The sequence below is a fragment of the Metopolophium dirhodum genome, chromosome 1 (assembly GCF_019925205.1).
Source record: "Metopolophium dirhodum isolate CAU chromosome 1, ASM1992520v1, whole genome shotgun sequence".
NCBI lineage: Eukaryota > Metazoa > Arthropoda > Insecta > Hemiptera > Aphididae > Metopolophium > Metopolophium dirhodum.
Genome location: NC_083560.1, coordinates 126,615,039 through 126,637,710, shown reverse-complemented (window position 1 = coordinate 126,637,710; position 22,672 = coordinate 126,615,039). Strand labels below are relative to the sequence as shown.

At 39.5% G+C, this 22,672-nt stretch overlaps 2 protein-coding genes across 2 annotated transcripts; both read right to left on the bottom strand.

The window, feature by feature from the left end:
- Positions 1 to 3,953: 3,953 nt before the first annotated feature.
- LOC132936742 (uncharacterized) lies at positions 3,954 to 7,998 on the bottom strand. Its single transcript, XM_061003492.1, has 2 exons — positions 7,888 to 7,998; positions 3,954 to 7,778 (listed from the first exon to the last, which is right to left on the bottom strand). The coding sequence occupies exon 2, from the start codon at positions 7,318 to 7,320 to the stop codon at positions 3,967 to 3,969; it is 3,354 nt and encodes a 1,117-aa protein (XP_060859475.1). The 5' UTR covers positions 7,321 to 7,778; positions 7,888 to 7,998; the 3' UTR covers positions 3,954 to 3,966.
- A 10,632-nt stretch (positions 7,999 to 18,630) lies between these two features.
- Positions 18,631 to 22,179, bottom strand: LOC132953650 (uncharacterized). Its single transcript, XM_061026023.1, has one exon. The coding sequence runs from the start codon at positions 22,177 to 22,179 to the stop codon at positions 18,631 to 18,633; it is 3,549 nt and encodes a 1,182-aa protein (XP_060882006.1).
- Between the last annotated feature and the right edge of the window lie 493 nt (positions 22,180 to 22,672).

The following is a 22,672-nucleotide window of genomic DNA, read 5'->3' as shown; positions in this document are numbered from 1 at the left end:
TTTCGCTCGGAATCGTTTTTCATATACAATGATATTATATCATTGAATTAAAATTTAACACTATCCATTATAGTCACCCACTTGTAACCTACTGTACAGCTGTGTGATATCCACTTACACTCTTTTTATTGTTGTGATAAAAATTCCAATGAAAGTACTTGATTACACAAAGCGATATTACTGTTGTGAGGCACCTAAATTACTATACTGCCTTAATTTTTCACCAAGTGTCAGACGTCAGTAGTAGGTAGGTACTCAATACTATTTCGTATATTTAAATTCACCTATGTGCATATTCAAACAGTTCTGTTTGACGAAAAATGTCAAATATTATGTCTGACCACGATTTCGTATGAGAAGATGCAGGATAACACAAAACCCGACTGTGTTGTTGAGAAGGGATGTCAGGGGATGACGCAGGATAAGGATAAGACCAAAACTACAACCGATTGATATTTGTATACAATCAAATTATGATAATTGAGGTAATTCAACTCTAGAATTATTTACATTGATAAACGGAAGCCGTATTAGTTATTTTATTTGGGTTCTTTGTAATGTTTGGCGGGTCTTTGACCTTTAATCCGCCACTGCAGACGGAGACGCCACCTGGAAAACGGTTTGGCAATAACAACTCAATATAATAATATTATTATTATCGTCTCGTTACCTATACATATTATAATAACAATATACTTATCGTCGACGACAGACGCGTTATCGGTTATCGGCCGCGAAGGCGACGATTCGTCTGTGGTTGAAATAGCTGCGCTGTATCTGTAACAGCAGCTTGTCAGCGTATAGTTGTAATATTATAATACATGTTTGGAGAGTACTCAAAGACCTACGTTTATATTATTACTATCGTATAACACACGGGAGCGGAAGATCTGTAAAGATTTTTTGGAGTGCGTGGGTAGGTAGGGGTGCTCGCGTCCTGCTCTCCTGCTCCGCCCGTGCCGTCGTCGTCTATCTCTCCGGAACACGTCAAGTGCATTCGTCGTACAACACAAACCGCACACGCACAGACTCGGGATGGAAGCCGTATCGTTATTATTATTATTATTATTATTATACCGTCATCGTGAATCGCACAATAATCATCGATACGCCTGATTGGACCGACCGCCGCCGCCGCCGACCGACAAACGCCGGAGACGTCGGTCGGGGATATAGGAACGCACTGCGCCCCTCAGTGTTATCAGTCTATTATACAATTATTATTATATTATTTTGTCGACGACGACGACAGTACAATACGTTTCCCGAAAACGAATATCAGCCGCAGTCAGCAGTCAAGGGTTGGGGCGGAGAGTGGCCTGCGATAAGAGCGTGGAGAACGATGTCTTTATAGCCGTGCATGAGTGTATAGTGCACGGTGTATAATAATATAATAGGTATACAGACCGGTAGAATATCAACGTCGACTTTGTAATACGTCTGTTATATTATTATTGTTGTTAATTCGTTCTTGTGCATCTCAGATATCTCTTTCAGCGCGTGTCTCGTCTGGTTCGTTGATCTTACAGTCACTCTCTCTCTCTCACACACACAGTATCTCACTCACTCTCTGACAGCTATCATCTTCGATGACGTTACACAAAATTTGAACCATATATTTTCTCCCATCTACTCGAACATGTTATCATCAGTAACCAATGGCGTACCTATACACGGCAGGGTGACTTTTTTCACTATAATATAAAAACCCGAAAATGTCTTTAATTTGTATAAAACATAATTTATAGTTTCGTAGGAACGACCCCTCCCCTCAAGTGAAAATTCCTGAATACACTGTACACTGCTACCAGTAATAGGAAAAGTAGACAAATTCAGATCAATAATTGAACAGTGTTGTAATGAAAACAGACGGTTGTCTTTTAGGTTATACTTGAATAATTCGTTTATTTTCATCAACTAATATTTTAACAATATTTTTGATCCAATTTTTACAATATTTTCTTTTACTGATCAATATTAAAAGAGTTTACAAAAATACAAATGATTTATCTGGGAATACATTTAGTGGTGGGAATCATACATTGAACTCACGATGTGGGTCTGTGGATTGGTATGAGGTATATGTCTGTGGGGCAGCCTCGTGGATGTCGTACTGCTCCGGTCGTGATGGTACAACGGGGTACAGTCGGGTGACGGCGGCGGCGACGGCTCGGCGTTCTCGGATAGACCTACGTAACGGGTTGGACGACGGCGTCGATGGCTCGACGTTCTCAATAATGGTAGCGGCACAACTGGGTCCGGACGGCGGCGGCAACGGCTCGGCGTTCTCGGATAGACTTACGTAACGGGTTGGACGACGGCGGCAACGGCTCGGCGTTCTCGGATAGGCTTACGTAACGGGTTGGACGACGGCGGCGATGGCTCGACGTTCTCAATGACGGTATCGGCACAACTGGGTCCGGACGGCGGCGGCAACGGCTCGGCGTTCTCGGATGAACTTAGCGGCACAACTGGATCAGACGGCGGCGGCGATGGCTCGACGTCCTCAATAACGGTAGCGGTACAACTGGGTCCGGACGGCGGCGGCAACGGCTCGGCGTTCTCGGATAAACTTACGTAACGGGTTGGACGACGGCGGCAACGGCTCGGCGTTCTCGGATAGGCTTACGTAACGGGTTGGACGACGGCGGCGATGGCTCGACGTTCTCAATGACGGTATCGGCACAACTGGGTCCGGACGGCGGCGGCAACGGCTCGGCGTTCTCGGATGAACTTAGCGGCACAACTGGATCAGACGGCGGCGGCGATGGCTCGACGTCCTCAATAACGGTAGCGGTACAACTGGGTCCGGACGGCGGCGGCAACGGCTCGGCGTTCTCGGATAAACTTAGCGGCACAACTGGATCAGACGGCGGCGGCGATGGCTCGACGTCCTCAATAACGGTAGCGGTACAACTGGGTCCGGACGGCGGCGGCAACGGCTCGGCGTTCTCGGATAAACGGGCGTAACGGGTTGGACGGCGGCGGCGATGGCTCGGCGTTCTCAACAACGATAGCGGACAGGGTAGCCAACTGGACGGATGAACGTCACTAGTTGGTGGGAACAGTCTGTGGCATCACCGTATCTGCCGGTCATTAAATACCGGCCGGCTTCTGCAGACTGGAGGCAAGGCGCTGTTCTATTGTTTGGCGGAAGTTCCCGTGTCTACCGGTCACAAAGTACCGGCCGGTTTACTAGCTCGCCGCACTCAGCGAAGGGGACGAAGGGTGCTGTTGCTGTGCTCGTTGGCCCATACTTATGTTAAGTCTGGCCGTAGCGATAGGGGTGGTGTTATGGTAGCGGTTTTGGTCTCTTTGGGTGGTCCGGTCGTACCTAAAACCACTTAAAATATCCTGGGAGATAGCTCTACTGGTCTGGATTCTGGATTACTTTCAACTTTGGTTTTAAGTTGAGGGGTTTTTATTTAATCAGTGATTTCCCGGAGGGCGGCAGGCGTCCGGAAATCGGGTACTGCACGGGCGCTATCTGTGGCTGTGTGGTGCGGTTGGGTTTGGGCGTTCGCCGGTGTTTCGCCGGTTCTACAATCGCAAGAGCGCGCGGTAGTCTTTACAGGTGACGGTGTGGTAACGGGCCACGAGAGTGCGCCACCTAAATGAGCACTCCGTTTTATCCCGTTACATAGTCCCCTTTTTTAGTTTTACATGAATAGTGAGATCCGAGTTATTCTGTAAAACTAAAAACTTTAGATGTGGCTTGTTTCTTCATTGCCGATGCTGTTGTTTTAACGCTTTTATCTGTCTTGTCTTTTCTTTGTACATCTGTATTTTGAGCTGGGTCTTGGACATTCCTTCGAACTCTTTCATGAATTTCTTTGCTGTGAATACTGTCTCCTTGAGCTTACTATAGGCTCCTTGATAAGTTTTTTTTTTTTTGTGTTTTTTTTTTTTTTTTTTTTTTTTTTTTTTTTTTTTCTTTTATATTTTTTTTTTTTTCTTGTATAATTGTTAATGTTCAACTGGTACCCCAGCAGGCCGTCCCACTTCGTGGTACAGTTTGATATTTTTTAAGTTGTATGTGCGTTGGGTTCCACTCTGACTACGTATGGTTACCGTATTGTTTTGGTGTACTTCGTGGATCTGATAGGGCCCGTGGTACAATAAGAATAACTTATGCGTCTCGTGGTCCTCAGCTGACGATAGCCGGTGTTCTTTGACTAGTACTTTCATTCCGACTTCGTATTTCGGAAAAGTTTTGCCTTTGTCCTTTAATCTGTTTCGCAATTGTGCCTGTTTCTGAGTCTTCTTGATCACGATCTGAATGACATCCGGGACAGGTTGATCATCTTTGTATGGTGGGAAAGTGACGAGTTTGGTGATGGGCAGTTGGGTGTTTTGTCCAAACATCACATATTGAGGCGTGTAGCCGGTGGATGAGTGATTGGTGTGGTTAACCCAAAATCCAATATTGTTCAACCATCGCAACCAGTTGGTATGCTGTTTGTGACAATATGTTCGTAGTAACCTACCAATTTCTCGGTTCGTTCGCTCCACCGGGTTACTTTCAGGGTGGTATCCAGTGGTATGTACAATTTTGACTTTTAATCCTTCCATGATCCTACTCCACTTATGGCTTGTAAACTGCGTTCCATTGTCCGTGAGAATCTTCTGGAACAGTCCAACCGTTGGTATGTAATCCGTCACTATCCTCTTGACTATAGTGTCCGTTGTTGCGCGTTTTAGTGGATATAGCTTAACGTACTTAGAGAATAGGTCCAAAATGGCTAGGATGTATCGGCACCCTCCTTGTCCCCTGGGTAGTGGTCCCATCAGGTCTGCCGATACCATTTCGAGTGGCTTCTCTGGCAACAGACTCAGTGTCGGTCCCCTGGCTATCCGGTTGCTGATTTTGGTCCGCTGACAAAGATCACAGGTTTTGATGATCCTTTTGATCGTTTGATACATGTTTTTGAATTGGTGATTTTGTTGTAGCAGTTTGTATGTTTTATAAGTACCGCAATGTCCGTAGATCTGGTGCGTCTCGACGACAAGTGGTTGTACGAGTTCTTTCGGCACAATGACCTGATATTCCCCTTGGTGGGATTTGCGGAACAGCAATTGATTATGCTCGATTAAGTTGTGATCTGCTCGGCGATCTAGTCGCTGTTTCAGCTTGGTAATATATTCGTCGGCTTGTTGTACTGTGTGCCGTTCCTTGAATTTCTCCCTTAGTTCTGGACTGTAGTTTAATATGGCTAATTTGTTGATGACGATGGTCCGATCTTTTATCGACATTTCGTCCGTGGGTGATTGCGGGTAACGAGTCAATGTGTCAGCTCCGACATTTTCTCGACCTGGCACATGTGTTATCTCCCTACACTCCTCTTTTAATGGACATTGCCAGTATCCGGCGGTGAGATCAATAGAACTAAGGTACTTCATGCCGCGGAACTTCATCAGTGTCTCCTCCATGTTGGTGGGGCACTCCCGGTCTGGTATAATCATGGTGTTGATTTTCCGTGCATCAAGACAGAGCCGGATGTCGCCATTTTTCTTCTCTGTGCAAACAATCGGTGATGACCATGGTGATGTAGATTTTTCAATAATTTCTAATTTGAGCATTCTCTGTATTTCTGCGTCCACTTTGGGTATCCTGGACACTGGTATGGGATACTGTTTTTGATGGATAGGGTCCCCTGCCTTCACTCGTATCTGGCACTGGAATGTTTTAATTTTCCCTGGTTTGTCTGAAAATATTTCATCATATTTGTCGAGTAATGATATAAATTGTTGTTTCTCATCACTGGTAAGATCTACTTGGTCTTCTTCTGGACTTTCGTTTATCTCTACATTGAGTAAGTGCTCCTGGGCGCTGATCACTCTTGGGTTTTGGTTGGCGAACGGTATTTTGTGTATGGTCTGGTCAATCTTGAATTGAATAACTTGTTCTTTGAATTTGATTTGAGCGTCATATTTTTTCAATATATCAGCTCCAATTATCCCTTTTTCATTGAGATTCTCCACCTGAATGAAATTGGTTTGGATATACTCGTTCCCTATTTTGCACTCACAGAAAATCTGCTTTGATACTTTGCATATCTTTTTTCCGACCGCGTTACTGATTTGGATCCCGGTCACTGGAAGCTGTGGGATTTTTGGATTTTTGTTAGTGATAATATCTACCACCTCCTTCGTCAGTACACTGATTGTCGCTCCAGTGTCGATGAGTAGGGTGACTTCCTCCCCTTCTATTGTACATTGAATATACGGACTAACTGATTGATTAGTGGTATTCAATGAGTTGATTGCATGTTGTTCATTGCCACTAGATCCTGCTTGCTCTTCACTATTCGTTGCCACCTGTTGGATTTTTTCCGTTTGTGGTGTGCTGTTTTGTTGGGTCTCTCCTCGCTTGTCATTGCTGCGGTATGGTTGGTTGTTCCAACGGTTATTGCGTGGTGGCATATTGCTCCAACCATTACTCCGCTGGTTGTTCCAACTGTTGTTGTTTTGAGTATGGCTGTTGTTGTTGGATTCGTTTTGGTTAGTTTTTTGATTATTTGCTTTGTTTTCCGTGGGTTGATCACTTTGCTCTTCCTCACCTAGTATCTTCATGGCTGTGAGTATCGTACATTCGGGTAGTGACACCAATATTGCTCTGAGGTATCCTGGGTAGTGTCTTGCTATGTGCTTTACAATTTCGTTCTCAGACAATCGTGGTACTTCTAAGTGTCGAAGTTTGGTTGCCCACGTGGCAAAATGTTCACGGTAGTTGGTGTTGTTTGGTATGTGCTTTGTACTCAGACATTGACTCCATACCTGGATTTGTATTTCCCTGGACCAAAATTCGTCAATAAACGCCTTCTTGAAATCATCATAATTGGTGAGTTGGAATCGGATGGTAGAAAACCAATTTGATGCGGTTCCTTTTAAACAATCACCCACAATAATTATTTTCTCACCGACGTATGATTGTTTTACTGCAAAATATTCTTCCAGTCGGTACAGAAAATCTATTGGGTGTCCATCGCGGTTGTTTCCATAGAATATCGGACGCGATATCTCAGTGTTGTGTATTTGTTCCTTTTTATTGTTACATTCATTATGTACTGGTTGTCTACTGCTATTCTCATATTTCAGTTTTATATCATGGAGTTGAGCTTCAATCAAATCGATTTTCCTTTCGTAGTTTTCCGCAACTTCTCCGATTTTCCGGTTACTCTCGTCTTCCAGGTTGTTGCACTTTTCTTCTAACTTGTAAATTTTCTGCAACAGCTGGTCAGCTAAATATTGACCGTTTCTCTCCACTTCCGCTCTGAACGCGTTGAAAGCCTCTTCGGATATGTTTTTCTTCGGTGCCATTGTTAGAGATGTAGTTTTCTTCTTAATTGACACGAAGTAGTTTTTCTTCTAAAAACGATGTAGTTTTCTTCTCGTAGGTCGAAGTGGAATTTCTTCCTAATCGAGCACTGCAGTTGGGCGCCAATGTAATGAAAACAGACGGTTGTCTTTTAGGTTATACTTGAATAATTCGTTTATTTTCATCAACTAATATTTTAACAATATTTTTGATCCAATTTTTACAATATTTTCTTTTACTGATCAATATTAAAAGAGTTTACAAAAATACAAATGATTTATCTGGGAATACATTTAGTGGTGGGAATCATACATTGAACTCACGATGTGGGTCTGTGGATTGGTATGAGGTATATGTCTGTGGGGCAGCCTCGTGGATGTCGTACTGCTCCGGTCGTGATGGTACAACGGGGTACAGTCGGGTGACGGCGGCGGCGACGGCTCGGCGTTCTCGGATAGACCTACGTAACGGGTTGGACGACGGCGTCGATGGCTCGACGTTCTCAATAATGGTAGCGGCACAACTGGGTCCGGACGGCGGCGGCAACGGCTCGGCGTTCTCGGATAGACTTACGTAACGGGTTGGACGACGGCGGCAACGGCTCGGCGTTCTCGGATAGGCTTACGTAACGGGTTGGACGACGGCGGCGATGGCTCGACGTTCTCAATGACGGTATCGGCACAACTGGGTCCGGACGGCGGCGGCAACGGCTCGGCGTTCTCGGATGAACTTAGCGGCACAACTGGATCAGACGGCGGCGGCGATGGCTCGACGTCCTCAATAACGGTAGCGGTACAACTGGGTCCGGACGGCGGCGGCAACGGCTCGGCGTTCTCGGATAAACTTACGTAACGGGTTGGACGACGGCGGCAACGGCTCGGCGTTCTCGGATAGGCTTACGTAACGGGTTGGACGACGGCGGCGATGGCTCGACGTTCTCAATGACGGTATCGGCACAACTGGGTCCGGACGGCGGCGGCAACGGCTCGGCGTTCTCGGATGAACTTAGCGGCACAACTGGATCAGACGGCGGCGGCGATGGCTCGACGTCCTCAATAACGGTAGCGGTACAACTGGGTCCGGACGGCGGCGGCAACGGCTCGGCGTTCTCGGATAAACTTAGCGGCACAACTGGATCAGACGGCGGCGGCGATGGCTCGACGTCCTCAATAACGGTAGCGGTACAACTGGGTCCGGACGGCGGCGGCAACGGCTCGGCGTTCTCGGATAAACGGGCGTAACGGGTTGGACGGCGGCGGCGATGGCTCGGCGTTCTCAACAACGATAGCGGACAGGGTAGCCAACTGGACGGATGAACGTCACTAGTTGGTGGGAACAGTCTGTGGCATCACCGTATCTGCCGGTCATTAAATACCGGCCGGCTTCTGCAGACTGGAGGCAAGGCGCTGTTCTATTGTTTGGCGGAAGTTCCCGTGTCTACCGGTCACAAAGTACCGGCCGGTTTACTAGCTCGCCGCACTCAGCGAAGGGGACGAAGGGTGCTGTTGCTGTGCTCGTTGGCCCATACTTATGTTAAGTCTGGCCGTAGCGATAGGGGTGGTGTTATGGTAGCGGTTTTGGTCTCTTTGGGTGGTCCGGTCGTACCTAAAACCACTTAAAATATCCTGGGAGATAGCTCTACTGGTCTGGATTCTGGATTACTTTCAACTTTGGTTTTAAGTTGAGGGGTTTTTATTTAATCAGTGATTTCCCGGAGGGCGGCAGGCGTCCGGAAATCGGGTACTGCACGGGCGCTATCTGTGGCTGTGTGGTGCGGTTGGGTTTGGGCGTTCGCCGGTGTTTCGCCGGTTCTACAATCGCAAGAGCGCGCGGTAGTCTTTACAGGTGACGGTGTGGTAACGGGCCACGAGAGTGCGCCACCTAAATGAGCACTCCGTTTTATCCCGTTACAGTGTATAACATTAGAATATATAGATAATTATAGATTTTGGATGCTTGGGCTCGGAAGTTGAAGCATTTTTTTTTTTTTTTGATACTTTTAAGACGATGTTTTTAGGACGTTTTTAATGTTTTAAAGGTTTTTAAGTAAACTTTCAAGTCATAGTAATAACATTATTGTGTATGTCTTCAGAATAGAGTTTTTAACTGCACGCAAGGCATCGTTAACTGCAAAAAGGCGATAAGTCTATTTTTATCATTTTTTGAAGGGACACAGAACATTATTGTATTCATAATATCCCTGTTCTATTGTAAACTGTTACTTCCAAACGCTATTTTCCAATGTTAAGAACGTCGAATTTTTCTCTGTTCTACAATAAACGATGAATTTAACATGGTTTAATAACAGTTTACAATAGAACCGGGATATGGATTACATGTGTTTTGTCTCTCTTAAAAAATGATAAAAAGTGGACTTCTCCCCTTATATCTGCAGTTATTATCTGCGATATTATAATACTTTATGAGTCGATTTCTTAAATTCTTTTTAACAGTTATTATTTATTATTTGCTATTAAAGTACCCACTGACTTTTACTTACAATCTATTATTTATAACTCGAAAGCATTTGACGTTCAAATAAGATTTATCAGACCATATAGAAGCGTGTTTAAACCATATTTTATATTAAAATTAAATTAAATAAAACATAAAAATTCACAACAAAAAAGCGCGTCACGTTAAAAAAATTAACACGTATAAACGCGAGCTTTTATTTTTAAAAAGCGCAACCCGCACTTGAAGTGATAAGTAACAACTCATCTCTTGACAGCTGCGGATAGGGTTTAACAGAAGTAAAATGATAAATGTAGCAAACTAACTTATATGTAATAAGTGATGACTTATAACTTTTGCTCTTAAGTCTAAACAATATTTTTAAATTTATTTTTTTATTGTTTGAAATACATAGAACATTATGTAATAATTTATAATTATACAAATTATGCTAATAAGAAATTTCAATTTCAGTTAGAAATATTGATTAAAAAAAATTATTACATAGGTATAGATACCTAAATAATATCAGTTAGGTAGTTTATAATATTTGTCAGTTATTTCTATTAAATTCTGTGTATAAGGTATAAATATAACAATTAAGCGATAAATTAAAACTATATATTTGAAACGTATGCACTTGCATTTGATTCGGGTTTTTTGCTAAATATTATTACACTTTGAATGATTGCAATTTTTCTAACCCTTTTCTAAATATTTCGTGTTACTTTTATCGATGATCGTTTTACGTGTTAAAGCTTGCAAACGAAATACAGCTTATCGTCTCGGCAGTTAAGCAATGACCGTCATTCTTATCTACTTATATATGTATATATAATTTATATTATGCGTATATAAGTGGACGAACACTACCGACCACCTGCGAATCTTAACACAATATTCTACCGCTCAACTCCACCTCTACCCCCTATCGTGCTGCCAACATAACCATCTAAATTACCTTCACCGCCATCCTGGACTAGAGCCGTACTGCTATAATATTAGGGTGGATAAAAAGCAAGCAATTACCATAAAAAAAATCCTAAACTTTGTTATGGCCAAAAACTATTACGGGACATGATTATTATAAGTTATACGGTTTTAAATTAGTCGGACGTATTATAAATAATTCACAAATACTCGGTCCATTATATTAAATTTAAATTTTGGAAAAAGTTTATAGTTTATCTGACTTTTAAAAGGTGGGGTGTTATGTATTTTGAAAACAAATCATTAACATTTTGTTTTAGTTTCGTATAGAGGAGTTGTGCTTTTCTCCATTATCGTGTATCACATAATCAATAAAATAATATATTAATATGTCGGTAGGTTTTCGCATTTAATAAATTCAGCTTTAGAGTTTCGCCGTTGCTTGTAAATATATGTACCTACCTATAAATTAACGAAAGTTTAGATGGCGCACGTGCAATTTGTCCCCAATACTAATCCTGCAGCTCTTAACTTTTTATTTATTGAATGCGCATAATTTTTAAAAGATATTTACATTTTTCGAATTTTCTTTCATAATATAATTTTATATAATAATTGGACGGACACCTGAGTAATAATAATATCATTATAATAACTTAAAATTTATAGTAGTTAATTTTTCTTAAGGTCGTTTTTTTTTTTTTTCTTAGATTACTTTTGCTGCCAATAATATTTACGGAATCAAGTTGAGCAGTTTATTTTATCATACAACAATAAATTGTAATTTTTCATTACACGTGAAGTGGTCACAAACACACCACAGTTACAAATCATACCTCACTTCATTGTAACACCCGGGGACTACTTTGATAGTTTATTTGGATTTTGGGTGTTTAGGGATGTTTGATGACATTTATTTGGGTGCTTATAACTGCTATGAGATATGTGAAAGAAAATTAATTGAATGGAAAATGTATCGAATTACGGTAAAACATTTATTTATTTTAGAATAATGTCTAGAAATATAATTGTGGATAAATAAGTTGATTATTCTTCAAAATACATTTTGATATGTATTAAGTCAAAATTTAACTTACTAAACCAACAAAATTTGCATAGTTTATTCGTGTTAAAAACATCAAAAGTTAGACCATCATTTTGTAATCGGTACCATAGTTACATATTTTCATGCCAGTAGAATAATTTTCGTAATTTTTCAAGGGTATTATTGCGTTAAAAAGTCATTTTTTAGGGTATTATTAATTTTTAGAGAATTGTTTGATACTTTTATTTAAATCTGAGACCTAATCATCACCTATAATAAACACATCAATTCACCATTGAAATAAACATGAATATTATGATGAGGTGGTTTATTGGTGAGTAAAAATACTGGTTACTAGCTATATTAAGAGTGGAGATTTTTGTTACAGAAAAAAAATAATGTAATAGTATTTTATTTATTCTGCTTAAATACATTATAGGTATACTGGGTTTTTATAAAGGTAATTAAATAATATATTATCGACAGTAATAATATGTTGTTGATATGATGATGTTCTATACATAAATTATTTAGAAAATTGTAACCAACGGGTTCAATGTCCTAACACTCTCAAATCTTTAGAATAATAAAATTTAATTACTTTTATATTCAGAGTGAAGTTTTTATAGTTAAACAATTAAATGTTACTACTTTACTGGTTTTTAAAATACTCTACAAAATAATGTCATTCAATAACGCGACTCTGAATATAATAAAATGTCGCATGGTACTTTAAAACAACAATCATTTCACAATTTTGCAGTATTTTAAAATAAGATCGAGCGCATTAACAGGTCAAATTTCAGAGTCTCGTTTAGTACCATATTTTAAACACAATTATTTACCATTTATGTCAATACAATTTTTCCGTCTAATATTAAATAAATTTAACGTGAAGTCGATGATTCAACGAATTTTTTTTTCAATATACAATATAATACAAACAACAATATTGTTGAATTACAAAACGTGTGCCTGTATAGTGTGTACATATTAAACGCAGTGTTGTTATATTATTTTCATTTTCAATAAAAATTGTTTTTTACAAAATAAACTGTTCGAGATCTAAATCGTTTAAACAGTTTCAAACAATATTTATTTTTGGTAAGAGATTTTTTTACCATTTGAGGAAATTGAAAATAAAATAATATTACTGATATTTATTATATTTTGTATTATTACGACAAAAACAAAGAACTATAAACAAAAATCAATAATTTTAAAACTAATATTAATATTTTTAAGTATCATATTTTAGAAAAAATCAATATGCAAGAACATATTTTGTGCCCTTATATAATATTTTACTGTCCGTAACATTTTAGTTTTATACATTGAATAAGTTTAAGAAGACGTATCACCCATATTCTGAAGCAAACCAAAATATAGTTATAATATCGTTATTGGGTATAGAGTAGTAATTTATTACAATATTAAGCAGTACAAAGGTCAAAACACATCCGCCGATGGGTGCATAAAATTAAATGTTGACAAAATTCAAATATAAGAATAAAATAGGTCTATAATAAAAAAGTGCTCGTGACCTCACCACCGTACCAAACTTCGTAATTCATGATATAAGTAAGATGGACGACGCAGTAAGTCAATGACTGGCTATCAACCCGTTGTCGACTGAGTTGCATCATTCCCCACGTGGTTACAATGTCATAGATGGTGGTGGACCTTATAGAAAATAATCATTATAATTTATAACATTATTAAATGTTGAATTGCATTATATTAACTAGAATTGTCCATGTTTTAGAGTGTGTAGGAGCGCTAAGTAACAAGTTAATTAAATTGTTATTTGTTTTTTTTTGTCATTAATTAAATATTTAGTGTCTTATACAACTGGCCATCACGTTCTTGTTAACGGTATCGTTTTTAGTTATACTTTAGCCGCCATAGGTATTTGGCGATATATTTTACGACCTCTTATAGCCTCTTCTTCGGTATTATAATACTATTATAATATTATAAATACAAATTATAACATAATATCTATATGAAGATTGTAAACTTGGTAAATTGCTGGTCAATCACTAATTAGTTATATTTTTTGCATGACAACCAAATAAATATACAAAAAAAATATATTAAACTTTCGTTTGCCAAAACGAAATCCCTGTGTATATGTGCACAACAATTTACTTTAAAACGTGATTTTTAAAAATATATTTATTACCTAGTGTAAATTATGGTACAAAGATACCAATAGAAATGTTAAGTCTCTGATCATCATATAGTTCTGGGTGTATAGTAAATTTGATAGTCAGTCAGGACATCTTACTTTTATTGTGTGGATGAGTGTAATTAATCATAATTACTCAATGACATGATCTAGAAACGCTAAACTTAAAATCTAAACCCTTCAGATATTAATGAATATAGATTTCAAGTTTCATAAACATTTGTCCAGTTGTAGTTTTGCAGGTGATGATAGCAATAACAAATTAAATCTAACTGGAGGCAGAAGACCTATGCTTCACTACGTCCAATAAAAGTGTTTTTGCGTTTTAAATAAAAATAACAAGTGTTTGTTTTTTTATAAACTATCTTCTCAAACACTTGTTTGTATATTTATGTCAAACTTGTGTCGTGTCTAACACTGCAGCGCTCAATTCAATGCGCATTGCGCAGTTGCCTCTGTCTTACAAATGTAGATATAACATAATATTATATGTGATAAACATTTAAAATTTTAATGTCAGAAAGTTATCCGTGGGTTTTTTGACGATATTTTAATTTTTAATTGAGTTATGAGATAAAAAAATGAAATAAAAAATGCTCATCATAATTAGCTTAAAAATTGTAAATACAGAGATAATGTTCTTTTAAATTTAATAATAAGTAAATTAACTTATTAAAATAAATAAATTCATAATATTGAATCTAAAAATACAAAGGTGGCACTGCTGAACTGTATGGTATATAGATTTGTAAGATGATGACAATACGTTGTCAGTCCTCTTTTTAAAACTATTTGATATCATGTACATTATTAATCATATATGTTACAAACTAAGCACTGTAAAGTGTGACTATACGTACAATGTGAGTACCTCGGATCATTTTTAGAATACATTTATCGTTAATATGATTTTAAATTAACTGTTACTAAAATCAAAAACTTTGTAAATAATTGATGATTCACGATAAAAAAAAATCATCAATTACGAATATTATCACAAATTACAAATCTTAGCTTCTGATCTTTAATATGATTATATTATTCAATGAGTAAACCGAAAAAAGCGTTTTAAAGTAATAATATACACCTAGCTGTATCTAAATACAGTTTTAAACATATAGGTATTTTAATCATTTTAAACAATTTATAAAACGTTTAGAACAAAGGTTTTAAACAAATTGTTTCAATTATTGTGTTTAAAACATAACAACCCTGCATTTTCACGTAAATGATGCATGTAACAAAATAAGTACCTATTTCCATCGTAAGACCGTACATCAAACAAAAGTTCTGAAAAAAGGAAAAATGAGAACAAGTACAACTTTTTGTGGCATAATATATTTTTATGATGGAGGATATAAAAAAAATATTAAGTTAGTCATTACTTTCCCCCCGTCTTATTCCTGTTATGCGTAATTATTCACATTTAAACAAATAACAATTATTAAGTTTCAAAAAATACAATTGTATTTTTTTTTTTTATATATATTATTTACGATCTCTTTTTACATTTTAGGCTCCTATTATGATAATGAGGAGCCATTAGTTTATAAATATTTAGATAAAATTAAATAATAATAATTGGCTATGCAATTATATTTCTTCGAATTTTTTTGACAAGACATTAATCTTCCACATAATATAATTCGTGATTTCATTAATATAAGTATAAATAGTTTAAATGCGTGAAACTGTTTGTTTGCATGTAAATACTGTGGAATAATATTTAAATATTAATGTATGTAAATCAATTATTCTGTTATTATTAAAATATTTGCTGATAAATATATTTAAAAAAAACCAAATTATGAAATCTCATTACTTTTGCTCTCAATACTTTGCAAAAAGCAAACGAACAGTTAATTTTTTTAATATTCATTTCAATACAACTATAAATATTATCAAGCAGGGTCAAACTAATTAATCGTTTTTCAAATTTTCCCAGATTTTCCCAGATTTTCTTAGATAGGATTTGAAACGCTTCAGACTAGAAAAGTGCCTTTCAATTGAAGCTGTTGTCACAGTTTGAATTGAGTATCTATATATTTAAAAAAAAATCTTTTAACATAATTATGCATTATATCCCAGAGGTAATATATGGTGTGAGTTTTTTTTTGGTTTTCCGTATCATTTGCATGTTCGACTAAAATTTTCATTTTAATGTGGATGTTTAATAATATAATTTAATCAATTTTATTTAAATCTTCTTTATACCTAATTGATATTATAGGCCGGTTAACATCATCAAAATATACTGTTCCATATTTTAAAATACGCAAGAAAGTTAAAATGTTTCAATTTAAAAGTAAAATATTCATGGACAATGGACTTAGCATGATAACCGAGAAAAACAAAAAAAAAATGAGTAAAACCTGTTTTCCACAGAAAGTATATATATTTTTTTTAAATTCAAAATTGTATAATTGTAGAGATGTGAAATTTTAACCAAACACTTATATTATAATTTTCTAGACATCATTATGTAATTTAAAAATATGTTGATATGTTTGCACTTTTTGTGTGATAAAATTGTGTCGAAAATATTTGATATATCATAATAATGTAATATTATGTTTTACTATTATTCGGTTTTTTTTTTTAAAACAATGTTGAAATTGTAAAAGAAAGTTCCTCATACGTTTTCAAAACCTCAAATTAAAAATATCAAAATACATTGTCACAATTCATTTTATGAGCATTTAAAGTTCAAATGTGTAATAAATTCATCAAGATTTTGAAATCTTCCTATTTATTTGGTTATCAGAAGTTCATAACACTTACAATTTTAACACACGAGAATTAATAATGTAATAACAATTTCTCATAAGTTTTTACTGGATAAATAAAAAAAAATAGAGTAAAGGCACATACATTATTTATGAACAATTCAATTTTGAATTTTTTAGTAACGATTTTATTTTGTAATTATTCTAAAAATGCATTTATCGTAAGAGTTTAAACTGTTCACTGGCATTTAAATTATAATTTTTTATGCACAGTGAAATTTTTAAAATAATATTTATACAAATGTATACATATTATGTATATTAATTTAAATTTTACTTTCTTGATTTTTAATCAAGTATGGTTATTGAAATGAAAAAAGTCTGAATTTTGAAAACTTTAAGAATTTGTGTTACATAGGAAAATAAGAAAAATGTAACTCAGTGTTGACCCGACGATCCTTAAAATCGGATATCGCCTGGTACAAGGTCCTCAGGGTTGTTGTGGAGTAGGGCAATTAATATAACATCGAATAATAACAAATGGTTTTACTATCAGGCGCATGTATTATTGTACAACACGAGCAATGGGTACAAACAATTATATAACAACAAATTCAGGGGGGACGGGAACACCGACTGAGCTGCCTCCCTGGCAGATGTCTTGAGCTGATGAACGGCGATGGCGGAGCTGCTGTACTGGAATTGCGGAGCTGCTATTCGGGAGGTTTAAACACCGGTACGAATGCGTGCACCGACGTGAGGTGGAGCAACGAGTGTTCGCCTGCGTACACGGATACGCGGTGTATCTACCGACGTACGCGGTTCAGAACTGAACGACAACGAAACACTAACAAAGATCAAACACAATAAAACGGCTAATCGGCCGAACAACCTCTAGATGGTAAACCACGTTTTTTGCGTCGCACTTTCAAACGGGAAAAGATGGCGGACGGGCGAGCGAGCCGAGCACCAAACGTATCGACGAGCTGTCGAAAAACCGTTAAGACGGAGAGTGTGGCGCGGACGACCGAGCTCGCCTGCGCCGAGCACCGGTACCGGTCACCGGTAGTATTGCCAACCTTGCGGCTGCCGGCGCGCAGCGCACACGAACATGGTTGATGCGGCGGTCGGCTGAGCGTGACCACCGACGGCGGCAATTCTGTTATCAAACGGATCGAACATACTCCCCCTTGCAAGTTCCAGCTAACTTGGAATAAGAAGTTCGATCTGTGCTAGATGATGTTGGAGCTGGGAGCAATGTACGGAGCAGTTGAGCAGATGAACGGAGCAGTTGAGCAGATGAACAGAGCAGTTGGACGGAGCAGTTGAGCAGATGAACGGAGCAGTTGAGCAGATGAACGGAGCAGTTGGACGGAGCAGTTGAGCAGATGAACGGAGCAGTTGAGCAGATGAACGGAGCAGTTGGACGGAGCAGTTGAGCAGATGAACGGAGCAGTTGAGCAGATGAACGGAGCAGTTGGACGGAGCAGTTGAGCAGATGAACGGAGCAGTTGAGCAGCCCAGAACGGTGATCGGTTTTTTTACAAAGGGACAACATCTTTAACATTATTATTTTTTTTTGAAAATATAACAAATTAATTTCATTAGGTAGCATTACCCTGAGCTACGGCCTTAGCTGAACTAAAATAACAATATTTACAACAAAACATACAAAATTAATCATCAGTCTTTAGTTACAATATTTTCTTTTTATCATCAATAAGAAATAACAATTTAATAACAACAACATAACTGAAAATAAGCAAATGTAAAAACAAAAACATTTGCCTTACCCCACTGGATCCAGAGGTGGAACAACCGACCCATCATCCGGAGCAGGCGTGATGGCTGGTCAAAACAATTAATCACAATTTATAACACATAATGATCCCAGTCGTAGCAGACGAGTATAAGGGTGCAAAGGGAGCTAGAGGACGGAAATACATCTATTAATACCTATCGTGTTTTACAATTCTGTAGGTAACGGTACTAACTTTACAACTGGTCTAGTGAACACTCCCTGGTTGGTCCTTACCTTTGCCACCCGCACTATATTATCTGTGCCCGGATACACCTCAATCATCCTACCTAAAGGCCAAGTAAGAGGGGGGGTATCGCTAATTTTTACTACCACCATATTACCAACTTCGACGTGGTTGCTATCTTTAGTCCACTTTCCACGAACTTGGAGGGTATTTAGATATTCTTGAGACCAACGTCGCCAAAAGTACTGGAAAGACTGCTGGAGGAGCTTCCAGCGAGTCTGCAGTCCCGTTTGCGCACTGTCCAACACAGGTTCCGGAATTGACATCAGAGGACGACCAACTAAAAAATGACCGGGTGTTAAGCACTCTAAGTCATTTGGATCAGATGATGCTGGTACTAAAGGACGCGAGTTCAAAGCAGCCTCTACCCGACATAACACCGTTGTGAATTCCTCTAACGTCCAAACTTGGGAATTCATGGCACGTAAAAGCAACGACTTGGCCGATTTCACGGCGGCTTCCCAAATTCCTCCGAAGTGGGGAGCACCAGGGGGATTGAAATGCCACTCGCACGCAATATGCCCGGATAACTGATCCCTAGTATCCGGATGATTGACTAATTGTCGCAGCTGCCTCGCTGCACCGACAAAGTTGGTGCCACAATCGGAGTAGATCGACAACGGTAGACCACGACGAGCCACGAATCTATCTAGCGTTAACCGAAAGGCCTCAGTCGAAAGGGCCGATACCGGTTCTAAGTGCACCGCTTTGGTGGTCATACACACAAATACTGCAATGTATACCTTCACGATACGTGCCTTTCGCAGGCTAAGTTCCTTCATCTGCAAGGGACCGGCATAGTCTATCCCAACTACAGAAAACGGATGAGCTTCCTGGACACGAAACCTAGGCAGATCAGCCATCATTGGTTGAGGATTTACGGGCTTGGTCCTAGCGCAAATTATGCATCTGCGAATCACCCGATGGACCACAAGGCGAATGCCAACTACCCAAAAACGTCTCTGAACAAGTGCGGTTAATAACCGCGGACCGGCATGGCATGCGTAGCTATGCCAATGGCGAGTCACAAGCACTGCCAAGTGAGCTTCCTTCGGTATCAGCATCGGGTGCCTTCGACGTTCGGACCAACTCGTGTTTTGGAGGCGACCTCCTACACGGACTACCCCGAGCGAGTCCAAGAACGGAGAAAGGCGAGCAATACCCTTACGCTGAACTTCCTCGCCACGTGTTAAATTGCTGATGACTTCACGGAAAAAGCAGTTCTGTGCGCTTTTCACGACCATGATTAGAGCAGTGTCGAGCTCGGACTGCTTCAAGAACCCGGTTTCGACATCCATCTTACGGCACCTCGATATGAACCGGCGAAGTCGAGCTACTACCCGGATCATATGGTCGAAAGAAGAGAACCGAGCATACCATTCTTCTGGAGGGTGGCTTTGCGCCACTACACATGCAGGCTGCACCTCCGGCAGCTGATCCAGAGATATTCTGCTAACTCCCGTTGACCAACTGTCGGCACTCGATAACAGAAAGGTAGGTCCCTTCCAATACAATGTCGCCTCCTTGAGTTCAGACGGGCGAAGTCCCCGAGAAGCACAATCTGCAGGGTTATTCTCCGACCGAACATGTAACCACTGGCAAACAGGAATCGTGGTTTGAATTTGGAAGATACGGTTGGATACGAAAGTCTTAAACGAGGTATGAGTGTTGCCCAACCATGAGAGCACAATGGTCGAGTCCGACCAAGCGAAGACATTCGAAATCTCTAGTTGAGGCTCCAGAGCGCGTTTGATTCTTCCCAGCCATAGAGCAAGTAGCACCGCTCCGCTCAGTTCGAGCCGTGGGATCGTCGAGGTTTTCATTGGAGCCAACTTCGTTTTGGACCCTAGAAGATAGACATCAACACTTCCTGACTTTGCAGTGACACGGAGGTAAGCGACCGCTGCATACCCTTTCGTGGACGCGTCAGAGAAACCGCACAAATCATAGCTACATCCAGCGGAACAACCGATGTAGCGTGGAATCTTCATTCCGACCAGCCAACCTAAAGAATGATAGAAGTCACACCAATCTTCAGCTATATCTGATGGCAGTTGATCGTCCCAACTAATCTGTGCGACCCACACCCGTTGCATGATCGACTTGGCATAGAACGTTGCCGGCGCCAACAGGCCTAAAGGATCAAAGATTCTGGCAATCATCGACAACACTCCACGTTTGGTAGGAATCATCTTGAAATTGTTAATGCCGAAGGAGAAATAATCTTGATCGTGATTCCACCGCATTCCCAATACGACGTGCGTAGCATCATTTTGCTCAAATGCCAGCAGATCTCCGGAGCAATCTTCAGGACGTAGTTGTTCCAACAATTCTGGCGTATTGCTGGCCCACTTCTTTAACTCCAAACCGGATCTGGCGAGAGTGTTGATTAGATTCAACTGAAGCGTTTTAGCAGCTTCCAACGACTCTGCACCCACACATATATCATCCATATAAGTCTGATGACGCAGAGCTCCTTTCACATCCGGAAAACTTTCACATTCCGTGTCGGCGATGTAGCGGAGGACTCGCAACGCCAAATAGGGCGCACTATTTACTCCATACGTGACTGTATTAAGTGTATACTCTTTTAGCGAAGCTTGTGGCGATTCCCTCCACAGGATGTATTGGTAACCCCGGTATTGAGGCAGCACCTCAATCTGGCGATACATCTTGCATATATCCGTGGTGAAGGCCACTTTGTGTACGCGGAATCCAATCAAAACATCAACGATATCTTGCTGCAGTTTCGGCCCGACCAACAAACATTGGTTGAGAGAGACACCCGAATGGCACTTTGCCGACGCATCAAACACCACTCTCAATTTGACACTGTCCCCTTCGGACTTCTGAATCGCATGATGGGGAATGAAATATTGACCGGGACCTTCTGCGAGAGTCATATGACCTAGTCTCTCATAATCGAGCATGAATTTGCGGTATGTATTGTAAAGGACTTCATCGGATGACAGTTTTCTCTCCGGCTGCAGGAATCTGTTTAACGCCACTTGCCGTGAACCAGGAAAATCTTTTAATGGACGGCCTGTGCGGAAGGGAAGAGGTACCGCGAACCGACCTCGAGCATCCCTGCGCATCTCCGAGTTAAACAATTCTTCACACAATCCGTCTTCGGTGAACTGAGGCGGAGCAGCTTCAGGTTCCTCTACCTTCCAAAACCTTTCCATGATGGATTCCATGGACGATACCAGCGATACCAACATGGCCTGTGCACCAATATCTGGATGCTCCTGAACTGGACCAATCAGCACCCAACCAAATACCGAGCTGTAAGCGGAAGGGAAACCTGGACCCAACGAGCTGCACTTGTTCTTCCATACTTGGGGAAATATATCGGCGCCAATAAGCATCTCGACTGGAGCCGGTTCATCGAAGCTTGGGTCTGCCAATGTCAGATGGCTGCATTTGGCTCGTACCTGAACTGGTAATTGTCGAGCTGGCATATCAGACATACTTTAATTACCTATTACAATTAATTAAATTATGTTATTATACGGTGCTCTCTGGGTCAATTTATTTATTGTTTAGTAATTGTATTATTTATGGGTAATAACACAGGGTATTTGCTAGTATAGGTTTTTCACTAGTTGCTGGTCTAGTTAGCACCTACTTCATTGGTTATACTATTGATTTGGGTTTTTTATTATTATTATTTTGTTGTCATGATATTGACACCTGGGTTTTGATAGTATTACCTTAAGTGCAGTAGCTTTAATTGCATTATATAGTATAAGCTTTAGGTGTGCGTCGTGAGTCGTGCCAAGGATCAGGTATTGTACTACCACTCAATATATTATTATTTGATTGTTTTATATTATCTAGGTTGCTCAATTGAGGGTTTTATAGCACATGATTGGTTATTTAACTTGTTCTTAGTTAGTATAATTAATTAAATATTATATTTAGCACTGTGTCACCTGGGTACACCTGAGTTCTATTCAAGTT